General features: G+C 36.0%; 1 protein-coding gene across 3 annotated transcripts in view; it reads right to left on the reverse strand.

Moving 5' to 3' along the window:
- Nucleotides 1-19,922, reverse strand: part of COL24A1 (collagen type XXIV alpha 1 chain) — a 124,630-nt gene that overhangs the window by 2,171 nt on the left and 102,537 nt on the right. For all 3 annotated transcript variants that reach the window (XM_051803852.1, XM_051803849.1, XM_051803840.1), the window contains 14 exons: nt 18,535-18,588; nt 16,773-16,880; nt 15,101-15,208; nt 13,510-13,617; nt 13,369-13,422; nt 13,012-13,074; nt 11,747-11,800; nt 10,170-10,205; nt 4,571-4,606; nt 4,451-4,477; nt 3,324-3,389; nt 2,534-2,702; nt 1,764-1,873; nt 491-706 (listed from right to left, as the gene is read on the reverse strand). In XM_051803852.1, the coding sequence (XP_051659812.1) occupies nt 491-706; nt 1,764-1,873; nt 2,534-2,702; nt 3,324-3,389; nt 4,451-4,477; nt 4,571-4,606; nt 10,170-10,205; nt 11,747-11,800; nt 13,012-13,074; nt 13,369-13,422; nt 13,510-13,617; nt 15,101-15,208; nt 16,773-16,880; nt 18,535-18,588 (1,209 nt within the window). The remainder of the gene's footprint in view (nt 1-490; nt 707-1,763; nt 1,874-2,533; nt 2,703-3,323; nt 3,390-4,450; nt 4,478-4,570; nt 4,607-10,169; nt 10,206-11,746; nt 11,801-13,011; nt 13,075-13,368; nt 13,423-13,509; nt 13,618-15,100; nt 15,209-16,772; nt 16,881-18,534; nt 18,589-19,922) is intronic.

The raw sequence follows: 19,922 nt of genomic DNA on the forward strand, positions 1-19,922 counted from the left end.
ATCTAATCTAGCAAATGCCATTTCTCCCTTGCAATACCATGGGCACTCTGGGCAAAGCTGAAACCAGAAAACAGCTGAGCCCAGAATCCAGTTTGAGTGGATGCAGACATACTGCAAGATGTCTCAGAGCAGAACACCTTTGCAAGCAAAGTGACTCATATAGATTCTAAATTCACCCCCAAATCTGAACAGCAGGTGTCAGGTTATCAACTCTACAGGCACTTGAATGACTCTGTAGGCCCTTGAAAAATAAACATGGGAATCAGAGATGCATTTTTGCTATGAGCTTTGTATTGTTTACTCTAATCCTTAAAAAAAATCTCAGTAAAAATTGATACCTCATAATAATTATAAAATAGTATTATAACAGTGTCTGAGGCTGGGAGTGCCTTGATGGTTGCAATCAATCCATTCTTAAAAACCATCGAGTACAGTGTATACCAGTAACTCCAGTACTGTTTTAATAATGCTAATGCTAAAAACTATTTACCATGCATTCATCCATAAGGACCTTTGGTTCAAGTAGTGTATTTGCTTTAAATATTTGACCATTCCATCCTTTGAAGGTAACTGATGTCTTCCGGCCACCTGCTTTATTTAATCCCCACAGTGGTGTGTTCAGACAATGAACTGTGATGCTGTGGGTTGCTTCTGAGCTCAGTAAATGAAGGAAGTTCATCTGCACTTTTCCAACGCCAAACTCCAGCTAAGTTCCAAGAGAAAGACATGGTTAGACTTACGGCTGGACTATGCTGAATGGCCACAGCAACACAAAGTGCCATGAACATACAAGTGTGGTGTTCAGGAATAGGAGAATGTATACATGTTTATATACATTGGGATCAATGCCAAAGAGCATGATTTGCATTCTTCAGGGGAGATGTCAGGTTCTATTACAGGGATTATTATAAACAGAAACTTTCATAGGACATTTTCAAAGCTTAAATATAAACATTTGCTAATGCTTATAACATTGCTGAAACACAGCTGGGCAGAAAAAACCTATTTTTAAATAAGGAAACTGAAAGAAATGCTTTTGTGATTCAAAGATATTAGCAGCAGCAGTGTTTTAACTGCAGCCACATCACTCTGCTGTTTAGTTTTCTTAGACCACTTTCTTAGACAGAAAATATAGTTAGTCATTACTCAACAAGAATTTCTCCAAGACTATTTCATATTCAGAGATCTTTCAAATACAGAAATGCCTATGTGAACTTCATGGCATTTCTGATGCTCTTCAGTGACTACAGTGTACACACAAAACCCCACAAACAAAAAATTTCTTTTCCCAAGAGTTCAAGAACTTCATGTACAAAGGAGCATGAACTAACGATATAAAGGAAACCAGTCTCTCCCTAATGGCATTTAAAAGTACCTCGGTGTTGAAAAGCAGAAATAATTTTCATCCTTCCCATTGCAAAGACCTCAGCCTCTCCACGCTTAACTGCCCTGAGTGTTGAGATACTAATGTAGCTCAGAAGCATTTTAGGCTTATTTTGATGCCTTGTGTAGGAAAGTATGAAGCAAAACAAAATACTTCTATCAGCATGGAAACTGAGTAAATGATCACAGTGGGAGTTAGACTAACATATACAGTCCCCAGAAAATCTGTAACTTTTATAACAGAATACACAATATGTTCTTCCTCAAAGATGCACAATAACCCCCCCCGAAATCTAACATCTTTTCATGAGTTAAGTAAATAAGCATGCATTAGTTTAGAGTTCAAGTACAGACACAGTCTCTTTAGAAGCAATGCATACCTTTGTCACAGACAGTGGTGTTAAACATGTCTGACCACCTGCAGTGAAGTTGCAGAAAACTTCAATGGCATCAGAAGGACATCCAATGTTTGGGTCAATCCAGTATTTTCCTATTAGTGTATAATTGCAGATGGAAAATAAAACCAAAATATAATTGCTACTAAACAATTTGCTAAAATATTCAATGCTTCTTGTCAAGTATTACTTATCACCATAGCTTCACAAAGAAATGAAAGAAAAGGAACATGAAAGTCTTTTCACTATTATAATTATACTAATAACAGATACTGACCAAAATTATCATAACCACCCATTTATGATTACAATTACAATGACATGACAGGTTTAAATGAAATACTGATTCAATAACTTCCGGGATACAACAACTGTCAGTGACAGTGGTAGTGTATTGTATACAACTTTCTCATTAGGAATCTAGAATCTGATCCCCAAAAAATTCATTGCAAGATTAGCTATAAATACTTGGAAAACTTTTAATCGCAAAATTGGATTCAGTTTCACATTTTCTGGATGCCTCTGTTACTGACAGATATAATCTGTCTCTAATACCTAGGTAATATTAGATAGCTATATACTTCCACCTTTAAAACTCAGAAATTGCATCTTAAAGATGAAATAAAGGTTGCACACTGCAATAGAATATAATAAAAAAAATCTACACATCAGAATTTTCATGCAGAAAGTAACATTTGGAATCAACACATTTCAAAGCTACTCGTGTTCAAGCTTTAGTGAAAGTGGGTACCTACCATCTGACACTTTACGTTCACAATTAAGCAAATCCCTGCAGATGCGTGCTGGGTTATCCCGCGTGCCAAGAGGGTTCTTGATGCTGTGCAGTAAATTGCTAAGGTAGTGGAGCGTTTTGAATATCTCTGTACTGTGATCTAGTAAAGTTACTTCAGTATTCTGGTATTTCTGCCAAGGGTCATTAGTAAATGTGTTACCACAAAGAAGTATCACAACAACAGTACACACAGTAAAAGTCAATTGGCCATTGAATAGCCAGACAGAACCAAAGTACTTATATGAATGCAATCAGCCATATAAAACATGATAAGAATAATACATCCTGATAAACAAATTAGTACATTTTATTAAAATTGTCAGAGCAGTGATGTTACAGGTAGGTTTAGATCATGCAAATTTGCCATTATGACATATTGACATAAAAATGTGGATACATTTTCTTGCAATCAATGGGGCCACAGACATACGTATAATTTTTTTTTTGCTCAAACCCTAAATGCCACTATTATTATCATCTGTGGCTGAACACATACAGTTCACTATGTGTGATAGTAAATTTCCATTACTACCAATCACAACAAAAAAGTAGAAACATTGCTCATTTTCTTAATTTTATTTCAAATATATCCTATAAATTCTAGCATGTTTAATTACATCCTACAATAATTATTTGCTATCCATGATTGATTTCAAACTAAGTCTTTGAAAAGAAGCCCTGTTCTGTCCTCAAAAAATAGCATTGTAACTGCATATCCTGTATGACAATGTAAATACAGTGAAATATATTACCTCCATCTGCAGGGCAGCATTTGTCTCAAATAAAGCTTGAACAGCAGCATTGAGGTCCACTTGTTTCTAAAAAACAGGTATTTCAGAATACAAAAAGATGAAAAAGAATATTCAAAAATGCAGGTGGTAAATTCTTTGAGCACTGTAGCAACATACATGATAGCTTTATTATTTTGTCCTTTTACAAAATAATTCATTGTAAACACATTTAAAGTCTTTCCTTTAATTTCCAAAAAATGCAAGGATTTATACACAAAAAGCATATTTGATTTTTATTAGTACACCCATATCCCATTTAATGATCATACTCCTGGAACCTGGAAAAAAGATACTGCAATAGTTGTTACAGATTAATGTCCCAACTTATTCCTCCCAGCCATTTAATTAATATACTTTAAAAAACCAATCCAGCTATGTGTGAAAAGGTGTTACTCCTTTACAGAGAAGCCCACAAAGAATATCTGAATCAGATATCAGCAGCTGATGGATCACTCTTCCTGATGTATGAGCAAGTACTGAGACTGACAAACCTCCTCTAAAGGAGGAAGCCTGTTTCTTGTGTATCTTCATTCCCTGCACTTTGTGTGACATATATACCAGATCCAGACAAAAGGTTTGTATAATTTAAAAGAATTAAATCACCCACACAAGCATCTAGTTCTTGCAATTTGATCTCAGATTACATATATCATTACAGCTTCAGGACCCTACAGATGTTCAGTCTGTTCTAACTGACACAATCCCTTAAGAAACTAAATCTGTGTGCGTGTATATACATCTATCTATCTATGGAGAACATCTGAGCCAGAAACAACATAAAATTTTCTGTTGCTGACTCTAAGACCATTCAAATACAGGAGAAAAACTTTTTAGTGACAAAGTTAACCCATGTCAAAAGTATGAGCATGTCCATGACAGTTGCCTGTTGAGGGCTCACCAGCATGGAAGAACAGAACTGACAGAGCAAGACAGAAAGTTCAAAAAATGTTTTGCTGTACTGATGGAACTCGTAGAAAAATGTATTTGCATTTCAGATGCAATGATGGAACAAGCAGTGCATTTGATGAGGATCCTGCTATTTTCACTTTCAAAAAAGCACCGTAGCTTAGGGCTGTTACAGAATTTACCCTTGGTCCTGGGGGTCCAGGTGGTCCCTGAAAAATGTGAAAAAATAGATATTAGATGCTTCCATCTTTATGTAATGCAATTACAATGAAAAAATAAGGCATGTATTTTTATGCACTTACAGGTGGCCCTGGCTGGCCCTGCAGTCCCTGAGGACCCTAAAAGAAACAAAGATAAAATGCACCAGTGATGCATAAACATCTCTTGTTTTACATTTATGTATTTTTAAATCACAAAATGCCCCAGTGTTTACAATGAAGATGATGAGATACCAGCTGTGGTAAAGCTGTAGATTATTATTTACTATCGTTAAAGTACCCTACTCTCTTAACACATGAATATTCCTGTTGGAATTGTGCTGTCTGGTCACTTGTTTCTCCAACTATTTTGGACACTAAGGGAACATTAAAAGTCACAGAAAGTATTAATATATAACGTGCTATACATTGTGCCAGTGTTATATGCGTGTTGACAACATAAGTACTACAAGAGATAAATGATCATAAAAGCATTGTAAGTAATGTTATGGGTAGTTGCAAAAAATTAACTGATCTACTTTACTCCATGAGTATGTGCTAGGCATTTACTAGTTTAATTTATTAGCAGTGTCAATTTTCAGGCAGAACATGTTACGTTCATTGTTCCACAATGATCTTGCAGGCTTCCTTTGTATTCGAGAAGTTATGCCCTTATTTTCTCATTTTAAGTAGCTTCATTTTACTATGTAGAATAATGCAGTGGGGAGGAGAGGAGGAGCAGGAATAGCTGCTTTTCCTTAGCCTACAGTGTCTACAACACACATAGCCTTAAATCTGAGTTTTAGGCTGCCTTAAGGTTGAACATGGGCCCTTCCAATACAATAAACCCATTTGAATTATTCATTCTTTGATCAACTATTCACATTAAGGCACATAGATCATGAATATTTATTAATATACAATGTTACTTGTGTCTCTGTTAAACTCTCATCTTCAATCTCCATAAACTTAAAGGCTCCAGGAGCTGTTGTAACAAAAAGAATAGCACTAACAGTAACAAGGAAAAAAATAGGTGGCAGTGCCTTAAGAAGAGCAAAAGAGAAGAAGGAATGAAAGGCATAGGCTAGATCTACACCTTAAATTAGTTAAACCTTTTAACACAACTGAGTCAATTCAAGCAAAACATTCTTTTGCCAGTGGTGCTTGTATCAATTACTTGAGCACAATAAGCTGTTCCAAGGAAAAGCCCTTTCACATCAGTATGGTCACGCTAGAACTAAATCTCTGCCAAAAGAGAAATAATCTTATGTGACATGGTCATGCTGACAAATATTGTGAAACTGTTCTAGTCAAATAGGAATTAAGTTGTAAATCACTTGATATAGTAATAAGTATTCCTGCTGTGAGATTTCACAGCAAGCAAGATCTACGTGAGTGTCATTTCATGCTACAACTTCTGAACTAAGGTTGTTCTCCAGCTGCCACCAGCAAGGACAGCTGGAAGTGGTTAAAGGAAGGCCAGATTCAATCTAAGATTAATTAATGTACATTTTAAAAAAGGATCTCAAAGCAGATAGGAGTGGTTTAAGTCACTAAGGCTGCAAATTTATCAGTTCTTAGGAGAATACCAGCTGTGTTTCTTACTACCTCTAGACATATTCCCGAGGCAGAACACATGGTAGCTACCAGGGAATGCATCTGTCAGGAGTCACAATGATAGCTGCACAAGTTAAGTATGCTCGCACATCACCTGCCCAGGCCATGCCAGAGGGGCTCAGGTGCTGGATTATGAAGGATGTGAAAAGCAGGGGCCATCATGTAATTCCTAGCACCAGATCTATGTCAGCAAGGCTATGCTGATGGACTGCAAATGGCTTTGCGGCCAAGATCTATGTTTTACACGTGTTTTTTGGAGAACAGAGGAGATTCAAAACTGAAGCAATTTCTGGATGGTTAGATAGATGGTTTTCTGACACTTAACCAAGAAGACCTTAATAGCAGAAGCTCCAGGGATTGTAAATATTGTTGGCTTCTCAACTGATACATCCTGACCTTATTTATTTATGTTTCATCCACTGTAAGCCATCTTTTATGTAAATATTTACTGATTAACATCTTTATAAAAGATGTTAATGTTTAATATTGGAAAGTAGAAATCAAATAATAAGTCATTTTAGCATATGTAGTACTAGTAGCATAGAAATCCCTGTAGGTTTTCTATAGAGAAGCACCTAGCTTCTCTTTACTTTTCTGAGTTTAATTATTGTCCAGCTTGAAATTTTCTTTGAATCCTATTACTATTAAATATTACAATAAAATATTATTGTTGCTATTCATTATTACAAAACTAATATGAGTTTGCAGAGATTACATTTGCTATTTTGGGGTAGTTCCTCAGCTATTGCAAGTCAATTGGGTTTCACAGAGCCACACTGTTGTATGCCAGCTGGGAAGGCTATTAGACTGCTCCATCTTCTTCAATCTCGTGTGAATATATTACTGGACTTTTGCTTGGCAAAGTAGGTTTAGTATAAAATGAAAGAGACAGTGTGAAAAAGAAAACTGAGAAACAAATTTGACATTGTGAACATATATTTGTTTATCTTGGTTCAGGACTTGATTATGCAAATACCAAGTCAAGTCAAGGCACAAAGTCTTCAACAGTTTGTCCCTAAGTAACCACTGGTCTCTGATGAATAGACGTCCTTGTTCTGAGTGCTGAGATTTAGACATTCCAGTAGATTTTTCAGATGAGTGAATACTTCAGTTAATGTTCTATGTTCCTGGCATGTGTCACAATTTTAAGACTCAAAAAGTCTTGGGAAAAGAACAGTTCAAATTTGTAGTGGTTTCTGAGATAAAACTGAATGTTTTGAAAATAAAAAAAACTACACTGTTCCAGTGAGTTTAAGGTATTTTGCAAAAGAGGAATGTCATTTATCTTGATTCACTGTCTTCTTGCCAGTAAAACCCATGTGAAAAAAAGATAAATACTGAATGCTATTTGTTAACTATAGTGAACAACTTGGGGGGATATTAAATTTCTTAAATGCATTAAAACTTCAGAGGGCTGTATCAATTATCTTTACAAACCTTTAAAATATAATGAAACTGCATAGACTGCGTTGAAAATCCTGTAAGGATTTTACCAATGTTCCTTCTTTCTGCTGCAGAGCACCAAAATAAGGTTAAATTACATTTTTCATGGACTAAGTTAATTGCTAAATGTTTTGCTGGAATGTACAGGATTACCTTTACAAATCTACTTAATTTACCCTTTGATCGCATTAGAATTTAAGTGTGAAAAGTGTAATTCCAGTTCATAAAAACAAAAGCAGAGACTAAACCAGTTACTTTCAGTGCACTCTTTAATTCTTTAATCACCCTATTTGATTGAACAGAAGTTCAAAGGCCAAAGTCCCAATCTCTTTCTAATACTACAAGGCCCTAATTTTATATGCAATGATGCACAAAAACATGAGCAATCCCAAGGACTTCCATATTTTCCAAGACACTTAAAATTTTTGAAGACAGTATTTTTAACAAAAAATATAAATGTTAAGCTTTCTCTGACCACTTTTGTGAGTTTGATGTTATGTCACCATATCTCATAATGTGCAAAGCTTAGTAACATCCTGCAATATAATAGTCTGATATACAACACAGTTTAGTAGCTGGCATTAATGACTGTAAACCTCAAATAAAATATGAGAATAGAAAATTAAAGGTTATGCCTTATCACATCACATATTTTTTTCAGCTTCAAAATAGTCACAGACTGGAATGCATTATCCAAGGAGATTTTTCAATCTCCATTCTTGGGAGTTTCCAAGACTTGGTCAATAAAGCCCTGAGTGATGTGGTCTGACCTAAGACTTGATTATTTTCTAGACCAACTTCCTATTTAAATGTCTTGAGATCACTTACAACCTGGATTATCTTATGATTGTATATTATAACTGATTAGGTGACATGCTATGAAATAAAAACCATTAAGAAAATGAAAACACACTTTTGGAAATGTCAGAATTCTGAAACAATATTCCTAAATGTATTCCATGTTTTTATTAACATTTCAATCACAGTGAAATGAATATTTTGAATTGAAAAATAGTTTCAATAATTATTGATTAAATTTTGACTAAAATTTTTCAATGAACTCTGTTTCTGACTATCCAGAAATAGCCTACAGGACATGAGCCTTGTTTCACCACTGATCTCAATAAGAAGACATGAATTTACCTTCCATTTTCCAGGGGACAAAAGACATATTTTTCTAGTAAACTGTGAACACTGTAACCCTGATAGATTAAAATATATAACTAAAATTTAAATACTACAAAAAGGTTAAAATCTATTTGATTCTAGGAAGAATGCCAATATAAATTTTAGAGGTATAAATAAAAGCTCACAATACACAGTTGGATGAAAATAATTTTCTCTCTTTTGTAACTGAAAAGAGTTGGAAATAAATCCCTTCTTTTGAGGAAAGTAATGCCACTGTACATGATTTAAAATTAAACATTCTTGTTCTGAAGACAGTCTTACTAGATTAACTTATCTTGATGAACTCAAGAACTTATTTAGGAATTAACTTCTTAAACACCAGCACCAATAATGGAAATGGACGTTCCTTGTTCACTATTTTGAATGGGTTTTATTGGTTTTAAGTGTCAGCATTTTTAGCTCTATGCTGTCATAATAATTCTTACGAACAAACAGTAGAAAAAGAGTTTAGATAATAGCAGCACAGATTAAGAAACTAGTTTTTCTCTTCTATTCTGAGATAGCAGGTGCCTCAAGAGCATTAGGACCAAAGAGAAGAGCATTAGAACCAAAGAAGAAAGTTCTCCAAGACACATAGAAAAAGCTTAGTTCCAAGCTTTAATTCCTTAAGACATTATGAATATTTCTGTTATATTTTTCAAAACTTTAATAAGGCAGTTAGATTGGATTTTTTACAGGTGGCTGCTAAAAGCAAAATACAATAAGATAAGTGAAACTAAATTATTTTAAGTGAGATGGGGTGAAGGCAGGGTAAGAGGACCAGGAGCAAGATCACATCTGCTAGATACTGGAAAAGGAACTAATACATTTGCCACGTAAGGTAATATTGTAGTTATCAAATTTGTATTCATATTTGCTGCAAACATGATAACTTAATGGCTTTTCACATAGCCATCATTAATAGGAGATTTTACTAACACAATTTTAAAATTAAATCCAACGTTTATGAATGTACAACAGCTAGTGTAATATTCTTACCAAAAAATGAAAGACAGCAAGTTCATAACCTATCTGTGCTGCCTACTGTTCCTACAGTTGGCGTTCATTGCGTGGACACTCATCCACAGGCCTAGGCTTCTCCTGAACTTCTCCCTCTCTAGAGAAGATGATACAGATCTGTGAACATGTGCATGCATGCTGGGAGGCACTGACAACAAATGGGACAGAAGGTTTTTCTTTTAGATCTGAACTAGGACAGATTTGGAGTATGTGCCTGCTCTATGATCAGGGGCCATACTGCCCAGCAGCTCACACCCACTGGTCATATCTACATAAGTCAACTTGAACAAGAAAAGGTTAGACTTTTGACACATGCTGCCAGCTTTCTTGGCCAGTACTCTCCTGGAGCACAACACAACTGCCTGGTATTCAGAGCATGCAAGAATACACTCAGTGTAACACATGAATAGTTTTTACACAGCCAAGAATACGAAAGCACAAAATTGTTTCATCTTACCATTTCACCCCTTGTGCCCTTTTCACCTCTCGGTCCCTGTAAGAAAGAGAAGCTGTTAATCCAATATGCTTTCTAGATGCCTAGGACTGAAATAAGCAGATCAATATCCATTCAAGTTATACTACTCACATGGAAAATCCAGTTTCATCTGTGGAAGTATTTACAACTCTGGTCATTTGATTTTCCTGCACTACTAGAAAACTAAATTACCTGAAAACATTTTGCAATTTCTATATATGGAAAGTTGTTTTCTTCAGCTTGCAAATACGTTTTTTCTCAGTAATTTTAACTGTCTCTGTTGTCCCTGTCTATCAGCTGTATTCCCCACAATTTCATCCACTGTAATACATCAGTGCTTCACCATCTTCAGAGAACAAAACTCAGTATTCCCCATCACTGAAGAAATCCATTCATTACATATGTTTCTATTAAGCTATATTAGTTTTCCTCTCACAATCAGATTAGACACAGTTTTTCTGACATTTTTGGCTAGTTTTGCACTTAAACTGTTTCCAAGGATGGCAACAATCTTACAGTTCTTTCCTGGAAGAATTTTGTATCTCGATGGCTACATTTCATAACACAGAAGTAATATTCAACTATAATGCTTTTTGAATGACAATGGCCAACTATTACATTCAATATAAAGTCTATTAAAAGCCTTCATACAAGTACACACAACTGTAAAGTTTTTCTCCTTGGTGCAATTGAAAAGAATAGTGCAAGATTTAAAGTACTGTTTTTCCCAATGAGTGGAAAGAATTGTAGATGGAACATTACCCTTCTTTTTCACTTGTAAATATTCGTATTTATTACTTTTATAGTGTATTTGTTATTTTTATGATTATTTCAATTTCTAGATATTCTCATTCGCTCCACGTCTAGTTCATCAGAGTAACCTGCATGGTCCAAAGAGCTTCTAAAACTACCCTGCAGACATGAGCCACAGGGTTTTCTCTCACAAAACAAATCTGGCTCTGGCACTGGGATTGTGACAAGAGATGGAAACGGGGATGAGGACAGAGATTTCCCACTGCAGGGAACTTGGGGTGCATTGAAGGTTGTCAGAAAGGCTGAGATGATATTTGAGTTGTGACAGGGACCTCGAACAGCACCTGGAACACCCTTACAAGGGCTCATGGGCACTCCCAGAGCGTCTAGAGGGGCACTCTGGACAGTTCAGCTCACAACACATAAAAAATAAACTATATTGAAACCAAGTGTGATACTCCCTAAATATATCTCAGATCTAAGGCTGGGAAAGAATATTCAGGTGGCAGTCACTGTGTGCTGTTTTATACCTTGACTTGCCCACTGCCCCTGTAGGCATGCCCTCTGTACACTGTACTTAGACAGAAGGCCATTGCAATGACTTTGTCATTGGCTTTTGTAACTTTTTTTCCTTGTTTGTATTATAGATGCTGGAATCACACACATTATCTTACCCATATGGTATAAAAAAAGGAGGTCCACTTGGCTATTTGCAGACAGAAAAAATTAGAAGGTTGCAGAAGGAGATTACTTAAAGAAAGGGTAGGTGAAATAAACAGATTATGCAAAAATAAAGGGAAACTTACAGGCCTGCCAGCTGGGCCTGTTACACCTTCTTGACCAACAGGGCCAATATATCCCTGTAAACAAGCAAAGAATTTATTAGTTCACTGTGTTTACAAAATTAAGAAAATCCTCATGACATGTTCTGGTTTAAAGTTGCTCAGCACACAGCCCTCTCAAATATCCAAAAGATCATGGTGATATTCTCTTTCTAAGTATTAAGTGCACATTGCAACAAAATCAGGAAGGTAAGTATTCTAGTAATTTGTAATAGTTGTGGTTGGAAAGCCCACACATATTTTTTAATGTGAAAATTGATGCACTAAAACCAGTGGAAACTTAAGTACTCTGATTACAAAAGACTACGTATTTATTGAGCTACAATCAACCATATCTTCAGCTATATTACTGGGCACAAGTAGTCTTGTAAGGCTGCCAGCAAGTGCTGTTAAAATGTTACTTTCCTGTTCTATTTCACTTAGAGCAAACTGCTCACGTCCAGTGTTTATCTTTCATAGGAATATTTAGAAAAATAAGGCAGCTATTAGAACAGGCCCCTAAAGCTGCTGCTCTGCATCTGGTTAACTGAACAAATTCAGTTCTGTGATGGCAACGGCAGCAGTGAGAGAAAAACATTTTGAACTAAGATCTTCCATGCTGTAACCTTTCCCCCTTTTACATCACTTGATGCTGTAAGCTGGATGCACATTCCCTAGTATTAAAAAGTGTTAAAGATGCTTCCACATTTTTAGTGAGTAGGAAAGCAGAATGTAATGAAGAATAAGCTAATGCAGGTTAGGAATCTTTTAGAAAAAAAGAAAATATTTATTAAAGAAAGACTACCTATTAATCAATAATCCCTGAGCACCACTCTGTTTTACTGCAGGCAAAGTTTGATCCTTTTCTCTTTTGCAGTAGGACAGAGGCATACAATCAGCACTTTTGCCAGTAAGAGGAATTTCAACTCCAATAGACAAAGATATGGCAGTCATAAGATTGCTTGTGTAGATGAAATTATGCTAGGAGAGCCACAATTAGTCAGCAGAGCTTGCTTTTTTCTTTCATTATTAAAAACCCAGCTCTGCTTGTGTGTCTGTAAGCACGTTGCAACCAGAGCAGCGTTGCAGTACAAGCAAAGGGCTTCTACTAGAGTCATAGTCTCAGACAGAAAGGTTTGGTTAGAGGGTTCTGGCCTTGTTAATGAGAAAAAAGATTATTTTCTAAGTTAAAAATGTGTGCCACCTGCAAACCACCCTGACAATCTCTTTCACGGATTGAAAACACTTACAACTTGGCCTGTTGGACCTTTCGGGCCCAGAATTCCAAATAAGCCAATGTCTCCTGCAGGACCCTGAAAATGCAAAAGAACAATTTAGTCAAATATGGACATTGGCTATCCACTTGTTTCAATCTCTTGTAATCAGTGAAAGTAAGATAATTTCTGAGAGCAGTAACAGTGAAAATACCAAGTGCACTGAGCCAGATTACTTATCCTTAGACATGGAGTACACAGTTCTGCCTGCCATGTTCCAACAGTTCAGAGGTATTTTGAGCAAATTACTGTTAAAAATGATTAATTCTACTCTTTTCTAATGTTCTCTCTCTGTAATGGCTTAAGATCTAACAGAAAAGAACAAGCACATACTTTTGGACCCGGAAATCCTTGAAACCCCATTAAACCTTGATCTCCATCTTCTCCCTGTAATAGGAGCAGGCATCCTTACTATTATTTCATATTCACAACTCTTGGAATACTTGTTTTGCATCAACAGCTGTGATTACATACAGCCTGTCCTTTCAGTCCAGTGTCTCCTGCTGGTCCTTGGTCACCTTGTGATCCTGGAAGGCCTCTTTTGCCTCGCTTTCCTGGATGACCTAGAAGTCCTTTCTCACCCTGTAAATAGGAAGAAAATATAACTTTTATTACAATTGTGAAAGTTATAAGTGTAAATATGGGTTTCCTATCAGAAGTGTGGAACACACTTTCTCTCTAAGAAATAGCCTTACTCCATTCATTTTATTTCCCTCAGGAATGCTTTCAATAATTATACATACACTAAAATGCAGATGTGACTTGACTGCTGCTTGATGTGGAAATGTAAAACCCATACATGTTGAATCAATTCTAGTATGGTATCTCCCAGTGTAAGCAGTAAATTCACAAAATGAAATACAGAATAGACAGGTTAAAAGTAAATTTAAAATGTAATCTTCTGAGCAAGACATAGTGTACTTGTGGAACTCCCTGCTGTTCAACTAGAAATCTACATTGACTCAAATGGAAACTAGGAAAGTTTCGACAAGACAAATCCTCTCAGGACTATCAAATACATAGAAATCATGTCTAGCTCAGGAGGTTACTGAGCTGCAATAAAACCTGTAATTATACATGTTTCATGCTTTGTGCTTACGCTCTTCCCTAGGTTTTACCTTTCTGCTTTAAAAAAGACAGTCTTTTGGTCTGACTTGGTATGTCCACTGTTAATGTTTATTTGGTAGTATATGCAGCAAGAGTTTTCCCTCAACTCATCTATTCCTTGCATGCACTTCTGACCAGGAACTACCTCCTACAGCTCATTGTCTAGATGAAGGAGTAAAATTCAGACTGGAAGCACTGGCAATAAACACTACAAATAGTGAATACAGTTCATACTAAAATATTTTCATGAAAATATAACAAAGACAGTATTTCCAGTTCTAAAGTAACCTAAGGTTTTAAAGAACTGCTTACCCATAAAACCTCACAGAGCACTGCAAATCATGATTTCAGAGAAACAAAAATCTATTCTACATGAAGAAAATTATCTGTACTGTTTCCACTGTTTGATTATTTTAAAATTGAAATGAGACTAATAAATTTAAGGATATGCTGATGTCAGGTACATGGAACTGTCTGGAAAATGGAGCACACTCAGATTTATTTCTTTCTAATAGGACTGAACAATAACAGTTTAAGTCCTATGATAAATGGATGTCCCAGGTGAGTCTTTAGCTCCCAAACTTAAGATTTAGGCTTGAAATTATAGAACTTTGCTTATAGGTTGCTCAGGTGTTCAAATTATCCCAACCGTTCTAGTAGCTACAGAAGGTTAGAAATAAAAGTCAGGAAACGTTTGGCTGTAAAGCTGGAATAAATAAAAGTGCTTTGAACAGCTTCTGGAGTTGGGACTAGCACTTGGATGGGACCTCTATTTTCAAATTACAGTTTATGGAAATGAGGTCAATGAAACTTGTAGTCTTAGCCTTCAAGTAAGTCTTGACTTAGGTTACTCGTACGATTAACAGCAGTATGATGATTCCACAGTCAGGGATTGCAGTATGAAGACTAAGCAACATCAGTAATACTGTACCTAAACAACAAGATCCTATGTGTGTACCTTTAGTCCGGGTGCTCCCATGGGCCCTGGCATGCCTGACAATCCCTTGGGACCTCGAGCTCCAGGATAACCTGCCAGACCTGGTAAGCCTGAGTTTCCTTTATTACCCTTAACAAATTGAAAATAATGGATTACAAGCAGAACAGCCAAACATGTTTTCTCATTGTATGCTGAAACAGGCTTCTAACATAAAATCAGTCAAAATCACTTAATGCTTTCTGTATATATGGACACACACTGATAATACGTCAAAATACATAGAAAGACTATGATCAGCAGTATCATCTGGATTTCTGTTAATATTCCAAAAGTAACAGGCTGAAAATATGGTTGAGATTTACAATATTCATTTTTCAGGAAGAAGTAACTCCACATGAAACAAAATGACACTACCTTCCCAGAGAAACATTCAACATTCAACACATTTATTTCTAAGTATCAGGCATAATGAATATTTCTGTGACATAATGTAGTAGAAATACATGCATGTATAGATATCTATCTTTTTCATTTAATATGACATTCAGTTATGCACTCACAGAAATGAAAGGGTTATATGAAATAAGATTTTTATATTAAATGTGATTTTCAGGGCTTTTGAATATGGTGCTGTGGCTTATAAACCGACGGTCTAACAAACTTACATAGCAATAGTTGTGGGTTTTTATTCATTGTGGCAAAAATCAGTTATATGCCTCTCCTTATTACAGATTATAATGGGGTAATGGAGTCATCTTTGATATGATTGTATGACATTTCCAGTGGAAATGCAAAAATGTAAGAATTCTTTGGGATGATACTCCTAAATTCAACTCCAGAGAATTTTAAGAACTTGGAAGAAGTTCATGATCTGAAACTGGAGAGACCTGAATAGGGTACGCCTGCCCCCTATATTTAATATTCTTTTTGTTCAACCAGATTGGAAATTCATACCTGCAACAACAGTGCCTCACTCAGCACCTTGATTAATTCCTAACACAAAATCTAACTTGGCAACATTTTATAACAATTACTGGTCAATACCAGTACAACTACTGAGAAATACCATACTTGAAATCAAAGTGATCAGATTTTCAATGATGAGAATACCTAAAGGAATTTTCTCCCTCTCTCTGGAGGGACTCACCGCAGAACTGTGTCACTACTCCCAGAGGCACCAGGTCACCATCTTTGGCCCACAGGTGACAAAGAACAGTCAGACAAAAACCTGTTTCCAAGAATGCTTCCAGATACCTTATACTCTTTTTCACCGATTTTGGACAAAGCTTCAGAATTATTTAGGTAGAGAGGCATAGGTTACAAATTCAAAGACAAGAGGGAAAATGTGGGATTATCTCAGACCTGAGAGGAAACAGTCTCAGTTGGGGTCTATGGCTCATTTTCAGGAACAGAACCATGCAGCCTCTCTGAATCAGAAATCATTTTCACTTAGCTGTACTTACTGCTAACATATACTAATGAAATACTTCTTCTCACAGCACCCTTCCCTTTAGATCCTGGTAACTTTATATCCTGGTCAGAATATTAGGAGTAAAAAAGAAAGAAAACAAAAGAATTGGTCTAATTTTCAAGATGCTCAGCAAACTGAGAATGGTTCCTCCTTTTTAAATATCTTAACCTTAGAAAATCTGTAATGCAAAATGACATAGAGACAATGTGGAAAACAACTTACCTTAGGGCCAGGCTTCCCCAACAGCCCAGTCTTGCCAGGGTTCCCAGGAATGCCTTCTGGTCCAGGGTACCCAACTGCTCCTTTCTGCCCTGCTGGCCCCGGTTTTCCCTTGAAACAAATTTAAATCAAATATAGCACTTCACCATCACACAACCAGATTTCAGTCACAGTATTTCCTAAACCCTGCATAACAGTAGACCCAGTGATACGAATGAATACTCGCAGAGGATGTTCTGAGTTAGAGTTCTGAATGCTGCTGGTTTAACCTTAGACTTGCTGTGTTATGGGATCTGAGCTGAAACCATGGAGCTGCCCCCTTTGTGTGCCAGGCCTGGAAGATGACTGAGAGTGTTGACTCTTAAACTGAAGCAAGGAAACCTGATAAAGGAATTTGTTTATGTCTGAACCCCCCCAACAGTATATCTTTTCAGACTTTATTTTACTAGATATTTAGTACTACTCAGTAATACTTTCACAAATTTATGCTGTTCAAATTTTAACATATCAAAATACATACAAATTTCTAATAAGGCAAGTTTTCTAATAAGGTAACTGTGGCTATACTTGTACAAAAAAAGCCTCATGTCACATCCAACAGAGGAACATTGATTTATTTCCTTACAATTATTTCCCTTTAGACTGACATGCACTATCTTAAAGGGCTTGGGCTTCTGCAATGATCTCTCTATGAATGCAGTTCTCAGAAATTTAAAATATTCTCACAAGAAAACATCTTCTCTGAAAAAGTATAGTTAACGACAGTCACACAGAATGTAAGAAGTGTGCCATCTTAATCATATTTCTAATTTCTGGTTGCTGAAGTATCTTGCATTTGGGATGTGCTTTGAAACTTAAGTTTTAGTTTTACAGCCTTCTCCTCACTTCTCTCTATGTCTTGCCTTTCCCTCTCTTCCTTTGTCTGCTGAATGATACACTCTCTGCAGTCCTCCAGAGGAAAAAGCTGAGTATTTACAAAAGACACAGTTCCTTGCCTTCAGTAGGCTATTCTTGCCCTCTGCTCAGCAGGTACAAGCTCTGTGAAGCAGCTGCATTTCTCCAGTTACTGACAATGTTTTGATGTGAGGTAGTAAAAGTTATTTACAATATGTGCTTGTGTGGTACTATTTATTAGGGAACCAAAATAACCTTGATGCATTTTGTTCTTAGCTATATTTACAGAACAACCTACTGCTTCCTGCTCTTTTTTCTCCCTCAGGGAGAAAGGGGTGCAAGTTATCTTCTCTACAGTAAATTCAGAAAGAACATTAAAAATTTCAGCTCAGGGCAAGCAAGAAAAACAAATAAACCTCAAGGGATCTACCACATGTATCCGTCATGGACATATGGATCCAAGTTTCTGTGGGCTGCAGCTGTTCTAAGGACTGATGGGGCCAGGAGTGAACAGTAGTACAGCTCTGTGCAATATAATGTGATAACCTCCAAATGGACTACAAGCCATATGCAAAAATGATCTAATTAAGTAACTTTACAGGTGGGAAGGACCTTGTTGTTCTATTAGTCGTACGTCACTTCCATATGCTGAGTAATTGAACATAATTCAGTATAATTTAACATAATTTCAAAAATTATTAATATTAAAAAATGACAGGGGTTCCTTTACACTTCCTGGATAATAAGGAAGTTTCTTAGAGTGAACATAAGACCTGCAGGTACCACGGCATGATGCAATTTTGGTTTTATTTTTATTATTATTTTCTTCGTTTTATAACCTGAAAATAGACTTTAGAATTTTATTACTTACAGGAATTCCAGGTTTGCCTGCCTGACCCATCGCTCCTTTCTTCCCTGTGGGTCCCTAAAAGTTACAAACACTTGTGAACTGACAAATGTCTTAAACTCAATCCCCTAAGAGCTGATGACTGTTCCCTTCATAGTATGCATGTTCACATTGCCTGGCTATGAATCAGATTACTTCCATTTCAGGAGATGGCAGAAAGTTTTTGAAGTAAAAGTGAATAAATTTCTGGTAGAATTGTATATATCTTTCCCTTTTATGAATTGGTATAGTGTAGTTTTCAGAACTTTTTCTAGCAAGAGGCATAAAACATTTTTCATTATGAAGCTGACAATTTCTTCTCTATCAGCCACCCCTCTGTGAGGAAGTACACTTTTACAGCATTTCCTGTACTCTTTAAAAGGGAAGTCATGAAAAGTAGACAATGTACATACACTAAATGCCCGTGAAAGACAACAATGGAAAACAATAGCGTCACACACGGGAACATTCTTTTTATCTAAGACATACAAAAAAGATAAAATTTACTTAAAACCAGACCTTTTTTTTCATATTGGCTGATGTAGAAATCTGTAGTCTTAGAAAACTGAGCAATACTGAGCAGATAACATTCTTGTAAGTGGTTTAGTGACCACGAGGCCAAGCATCAAGGAAGAAAAGCTTCTCAGAGAACTTTGTTTATAGGATATTCTCCACAGAATATAAAGATCTATGTCATTAATTTTATCCTCCCTCTAAAAAATGCAACAACTGGACAACAGGGACAAGAATAATGTCTGTTAGCATAGAACAAGTAGAAAAAACCTTTCAAGATTTTCCAGATTAATTATTTTAAACACAGTTCATTAAAGCAGAAGTTATACTAAACTACTATGCTGCAATAAGACAAAACATGCAATAAAGTGAAAAAGCTTGGGTCACTGTAGTTGTAAATGTTACATAATTAATGTAAATATGATAAAAACAGAAAATGCTGTTCTATTCCTTAATTTAATGCCTTTTTATTAAGAATTGGATAAGAAAAGTCCACCAATCAGAACTGGAATATGCATATTCAAAGAACTTAATATTGTTTTCATTACAATTTCTGGATGCATAAACCCAGATGACTCAGCATTGCTGTTTATGGGATTACCTGTGCTATGAGTAGTTTCTCAAAGGCAATATGTCTGAGTGCATGGCTATGTTTTCACATCATATTTCCTTTCTGTTGCTCCCTAGTCCTAGTCTACTACAGATTCTTGTAGTTACCTAGAAAATGTTGGAACTCTAACATAGTTACTCTATGGAACTTCTCACACAAAATATCTCATTTAAATTGCAATGGCAATTGGTATTGTAAGAAATCTTTTAGCCTAAATCTTTTGAAATCTCAAAGGCTGATAATATTCAGC

This window comes from Manacus candei, unplaced genomic scaffold, assembly GCF_025592945.1.
Source record: "Manacus candei isolate 608988 ecotype Guabito, Panama unplaced genomic scaffold, ASM2559294v1 h1tg000005l, whole genome shotgun sequence".
Taxonomy (NCBI): domain Eukaryota; kingdom Metazoa; phylum Chordata; class Aves; order Passeriformes; family Pipridae; genus Manacus; species Manacus candei.